Here is a 6073-nt window from a genome sequence, read left to right on the forward strand (position 1 = left end):
TTGCCAATTATTGTTATTTACTGCTTTCAGATGCACCAAGGTTGGTGCGACCAAGCATCCAAACCAGCACAGATGTCAGTGCCAGCAATGTTGGAAAAAGGAAATAATGAATGGGAAAGAGGCGGGTTGTCTGATAACTCTATGCATTCATCAATTTGTTTTCTGATCAACATGCTTCTGCGCTGTCTCCCTCAATTGTTTTTCCTGTGGCTTTGTTTTCTTCACCGCCAAAACTCAGTTCATCTTCATTCCCGTGTAAGTTTATTAACTTTGCATTTAATATGATGTTTTTGAGTTCTTTCTTTCCTTAAAAAATTGTGCAGTATAGGTTCTGTGTTTTATTTCTGTATTTTTTGTTTGATGCAATTTGTAGTATGTGGTACTATTAAGGGGGTTAATTGTCTATTTTTTTTTTTTTTAAAATTTTATTTAATTTTTAATTTATTATTGTTATTATTATTATTATTATTATTATTATTTTCTTGTGTTAGAATTTGAATTTCTCCATTGGAAGTAAACTCAATTTTTACAGTTTTGGGTTGGTTGATTTCGATCAAATGCAGTATTGTGTAATTTTACCTCAAACTTTAGTGGGGCTTTCTCTGTGCTGTGCTGAAAATTAATTTTCATATTGTCAAAATTTAGAGACTAATTGAGGTATTCATGCTTGGGGAATAGTTCAAAAGTTGTTGGAGAGTCGGGCCACTTTTTCTTTCTCGCTGAATTTGACATCTTGTTGCTTTATAGTCCCAATAAACGTTTATAACGCATGCAAATATACTAAAAAAAATAAAATAAAAATTCAAGGACATCTTGCGCCTAAGAACCTCCATTATAAAATCAAGTGTATTTCTTTGCTCATTTGTTTGTACTGTTTATTCAAAGATCATAGAATGAATAAAAAGTGATCAAATGAGCGAAAAAACTATCACACTATTGCTTTTGTATTCTTGGCTTCTAATCTTTAGAGATCAGCGTATGAAAGGACTCTTATGTAATAACAATTTAATTCCTATATTTTATGTGCTGAAAAATAACAGTAGATCTTTGATATAGGAAGTTTTATTCATTGCTATATCTCCAGTAGCTAATTCAACATCTATCCTTCCTCCAGTCGTCAACTGAGTAAAACAACTTCATGATAATGCGCTGATATTTTGCTATAATTTTTGTGGATCATTGTATGATGGTGAGGGAGGCAGTGCTATTCTCAGTCCGCAGTGCTACTTATCTAGCCTAATGCATGAGAAGACAATACAGTTTTTAGGGTCGTGGTTGGAAAGAATCTGCATTGGTGTAATACCTTTCTGACTTTGTGGCTAGGGCCTGCAAGGGGGGCACGGGGGTTGATCCTCGAAACAGAGGCCATAAGCTTTGGCTTGCTGCAATGAATCGACCTGCCTTGGTGAGATGATCTAGCATCTCAAGCATCGAGCAACTCTGTGTGGTCTTGTCTATTGATTTTTTCACAAGGATTATTTTACATAATTGATGGGGAAAGTATATGGTTACAAGATTGATTTGATACAAAATTAAAATCATTTGTTGACTTGTTATTAATAACTATCGTATGAATATAACACAGTATAACATGGTTGCTAATTGTAGCTAAAAGAATTAAAAGCATGATCTTGTGTGACTATTAGCCTCAAAGATACAGTCAGTGAGCTCCTCCAATACCTAGTTTAGCAAACGATCAATTGAAAGAACAAAATGAGAAGAGTGTTTATGAGGTCGGCTCTTAATAACTGACTTACCAATAAATGAACTGGTTGCTAAGGGTTGATTAGGTCTGCAAGACTGGAACACATGGTAGTGGTACCGGACTGTTCTCCAAACCTAGCCTAATGTGAGTGGACAGCTCACCGGCTCCGCAAGCATTTCATCGTATTAGGCTTGGTGAGTTATTCATGAACAGTAGGTTGAAGATGACCGATCAGGTCCCCAAACAAAGGAAATGTAAAGATTTGAAAGAGAACGAAAACGATGTAAGATGTAAATACCACTAAGCAAAGAGCATGATGGTAGCGATCTGAAGTGTGCAATAAGTCTAGTTATATCCAATAAAATTCCCACAACAACGCATGTATAGGACCATCAAGGCAGCATTCTTAGGGCCATTTTACCTTCTCTACAGTGAAACTTTTGCTTCCTAAAGCATTAGAATCATTCTCGCTTATAATGTAAGGTTACAGTAAATGCCAATTTAACAACTTTAGCATGCGTCCAAAATTTTCTTTTAATCATAAGGAGAATGATCTTAACTAGACCTCAACTCTTACGGTTTTTTTTGGTCCAGTTTTTACGGTTCGGATATTTGCAGTAGGGGGAAAAGATAAGAGAATCACCATGTTCAAGCAAGCTCATTTAGCAAGATTCAAACCCCAATCCTCAAGGATTTTAATTAAGAGTCTTACCATGTGAGCCAAGTCTTGCTTGGTGAACGCGCCAAAACTCGGGACCTTGTGTTTTAGGTACCCAAAATTTACTATTACTTCACTCAAGTTGCACACTTCACTCTACCACTGGTCCTAGGGTTCTTGCTATAAATAAATGCGACTTAGATAAGCTAAAATGCTCCTCAAACAAAAATCGAAGTACAATAGTTATTAAGGGAGAAAGAATGAAGAATCTACTTCGATTTTTACTTGTTTTCTTAACATTTTTTCTAGCTCCATACACTACTCAACAATATGCATGTAACAAGCGTGAAGTTGATGTAAAAAGATTATCTTTCTGTAACAAATCTTTACCTTATTCTGCTCGTGCTAAGGACTTAGTTTCTCGCCTTACCTTGAATGAAAAGGCACAACAACTAGTAAACTCGGCTAGGGGGATCCCTAGGCTAGGGGTACCAGCCTACGAGTGGTGGTCAGAGGCCCTGCATGGAGTCTCTAACGCTGGCCCTGGTGTACGGTTCAATGGAACAATACCTGGTGCAACAAGCTTTCCAGCAGTTATACTATCTGCTGCAAGCTTTAATGCATCATTGTGGTACAAGATGGGCCAGGTTGTGTCAACTGAGGCTCGAGCAATGTACAATGCAGGTCTTGCTGGGCTCACGTATTGGAGCCCAAACGTGAATGTGTACAGAGACCCGAGGTGGGGTAGAGGGCAAGAGACCCCAGGGGAAGACCCTTTGGTTGTCAGCAAGTATGCTGTCAACTATGTCAGAGGTCTGCAAGAGGTCGATATCTCTGGAAATAGAAACATGCTCAAGGTTTCTAGTTGTTGTAAGCATTATACTGCTTATGATCTTGATAATTGGAAAGGTGTTGATCGCTTCCACTTTGATGCAAAGGTATAATATTTCCTAGCAAAACTTTAACTATGTTTGACAACAAATAGCCAATCATCTGTATATGGTATTTTTATTTTTGCAGGTTAGCAAGCAGGACTTGGAGGATACGTATCAGCCCCCATTCAAGAGCTGCGTTGAGAAGGGGCGTGTTAGTAGTGTGATGTGCTCATACAACAGAGTGAATGGAATTCCAACCTGTGCTGATCCCAATCTTTTAAAAGGAATAGTTCGAGAGCAATGGAATTTAAATGGGTTTGTACACTTTTTTCCCTATGTTTGATTTAAGATACCTGTATGCAGTTTCAAAGTCGTACAAAGTAATGTAGTATCTCTTGTTTGTTTAATATATTGGTTTGTATATTATCTTATTTCATGCATTCTCATGAAATTTGACAAGTGAATATTTCCAAAGACACTAAAGTTTGACATCTTCTCCTTGGATGTCTAACCAGCTATATTGTCACTGATTGTGATTCTATCCAAGTCTTCTATGAGTCGATCAATTACACAGCTTCAGCAGAGGATGCAGTAGCCCTTGCATTAAAAGCAGGTTAGAATGCACTCATATATGATCCCTCTAAGATAATTTTCTCCTCCCGCGAGTCATGATCTATATCTATATAATCATCATGCAGGAGTTAACATGAATTGTGGAGACTTTCTACGTAAGTACACAGTAAGAACAGTCAATGAGAGAAAAGTGGAGGAATCAGTTGTAGACCAGGCATTGATATACAATTACATAGTCCTCATGAGACTTGGGTTCTTTGATGGGGACCCTAGAAAGCACCCTTTTGGAAAACTAAGGCCATCTGATGTATGTACGAAAGACCACAAAAAGTTGGCTCTTGATGCTGCAAAACAAGGGATAGTCTTGCTAGAAAACAAAGGATCAACACTTCCATTGTCCTCAAAATATGTAAGAAAATTGGCTGTTATTGGTCCTAATGCTAATGCCACAAAAACCATGTTAAGTAACTATGCTGGTGTACCGTGCAAGTACACTAGTCCGCTACAAGGGTTCCAAAAATATGTGAAAAGAGTGTATTATAAATCAGGGTGCCACGATGTGAAGTGTCAGGACAAAAGCTCTATCAAGGGTGCAGCTAAGGTGGCTGCTGCTGCTGATGTGGTGGTATTGGTAGTGGGGCTTGATCAGTCGGTTGAAGCAGAGGGGCTAGACAGGGTAAACTTGACATTGCCCGGCTACCAGAAGTCACTAGTAGAGAAGGTCACTAGTGCAGCCAAAGGAAAGGTTATTCTGGTGATCATGTCAGCTGGTCCGATTGATGTATCATTTGCAATTAAATTGAAAAAGATTCGAGCAATTCTCTGGGTCGGTTACCCTGGCCAAGATGGAGGAGAAGCCATTGCTCAAGTAGTGTTTGGATATCACAACCCAAGTAAGTTTAATCTTTTCTTTCCTGATATAACTCATAAGTTTAACAAAACTAATGTTACCGCTTAACTATTTAAAGTTCAGATAATGTTATACTAGTTCCGAGGATTTAAATAAGTTCAGAAAAGTCCAAACAGTACTAATACTCTACTTGTGTTGGTTGATCTCTGTAGGTGGAAGGACACCTGTGACATGGTACCGGAAAGAGTACGTTGATCAAATTCCAATGACAAACATGAACACGAGGAAGGACAGATCCAGAAGGCTTCCCGGCAGAACATACAGATTTTTCACTGGGAAAACTGTCTATGAGTTCGGCCATGGACTCAGCTATACTTCGTTCATCAAGTTTCTAATACATGCCCCCTCAAAAATAACCATCAAGAGATCATACGAACAAAATTTCAACAACACCAATAACCAAACATTGTTTCTTCCAACTGATAATCAGGCTGATGACAAAATGATCATTGATGTATCTGAAGTAAACTGCAAGAAGTTAGACTATATTGTTGCAATAGGGGTTAAAAATGAAGGGAAGATGGATGGAGGGCACGTTGTGCTCGTGTTTTGGAAGCCGCCTGTGTGGAGTGAGATCGAGGGTGCACCCAATATACAGCTAGTAGGATTCTCGAGAGTTGAAGTGAAAGCAGGGAAAACAGAATTGGCTGTAGTTAAAGTAAATGTGTGTGAAGCTTTCAGCCTGGTGGATGAGCAAGGCGATAGGAAGTTGGTTACTGGCCGTCATGAATTAGTGATTGGTTCTCCTAGTGAGAAACGACTTAGCCATAAGTTTACTCTTCGCGCTGATGAAAGCATTAAGGATCACCAGATATGAAGCATGTAATGCTTACATGTACATGCTCAAAGTAATATACCTTTCAGATTGGATCATCCATATGATATATAGTATAATTGAAACCTTTAGATATATGAATCTATACATCATGATTTTATATTGTATAAATAAGACTTACATGCACCTTCAAGCTTCTATTATTGAAATCCAAATGTGTAGCTTCGTTACTGCATTATTGTATGAAGCTTGACATTGAATATTGAGATTTGTTTTTTAAAACTATAAGTATTACTCTTTCGGTTTCTTTTTGTTTGTTTCGCCAATGTGGAATTGACTAAAAATATCTTCAATTAGCAATAAATATGAATTATAGAGTATTAAAAGTTGAAATTCGTAAACTATACATTGAGACGATTATAAGAAGTGCCTAAATGACTAATTGACTATGTTTAATCTTATGTATTCGTATGTTTTATAAACATTGGTCAAATTGGTGTACGTGGATAGTGTAAAAGTGAAAATGGATCACTTATAAAAACACAGAGAGTATCAATTTAGGAAGTTTGTGAACACT

General features: G+C 37.6%; 1 protein-coding gene across 1 annotated transcript; it reads left to right on the forward strand.

Moving 5' to 3' along the window:
- Nucleotides 1–2561: 2561 nt before the first annotated feature.
- LOC145610215 (putative beta-D-xylosidase 5) lies at nt 2562–5802 on the forward strand. The gene is made up of 5 exons (XM_081665504.1): nt 2562–3301; nt 3384–3553; nt 3754–3851; nt 3937–4704; nt 4874–5802. The coding sequence occupies exons 1-5, from the start codon at nt 2624–2626 to the stop codon at nt 5536–5538; spliced, it is 2379 nt and encodes a 792-aa protein (XP_081521630.1). The 5' UTR covers nt 2562–2623; the 3' UTR covers nt 5539–5802.
- The last annotated feature ends 271 nt before the right edge of the window (nt 5803–6073 follow it).

The sequence above is a fragment of the Chenopodium album genome, chromosome 24, assembly GCF_948465745.1.
Source record: "Chenopodium album chromosome 24, dcCheAlbu1.1, whole genome shotgun sequence".
Lineage (NCBI taxonomy): Eukaryota > Viridiplantae > Streptophyta > Magnoliopsida > Caryophyllales > Amaranthaceae > Chenopodium > Chenopodium album.

Excerpts from the sequence above, each read along its gene's own strand:
- LOC145610215 (XM_081665504.1), top strand. The coding sequence starts at position 2,624 with ATGAAGAATCTACTTCGATTTTTACTTGTTTTCTTAACATTTTTTCTA. Across the intron at positions 3,554-3,753 it reads GAGCAATGGAATTTAAATGG|CTATATTGTCACTGATTGTG; the intron begins GTTTGTACACTT and ends ATGTCTAACCAG. Across the intron at positions 4,705-4,873 it reads GTTTGGATATCACAACCCAA|GTGGAAGGACACCTGTGACA; the intron begins GTAAGTTTAATC and ends TGATCTCTGTAG.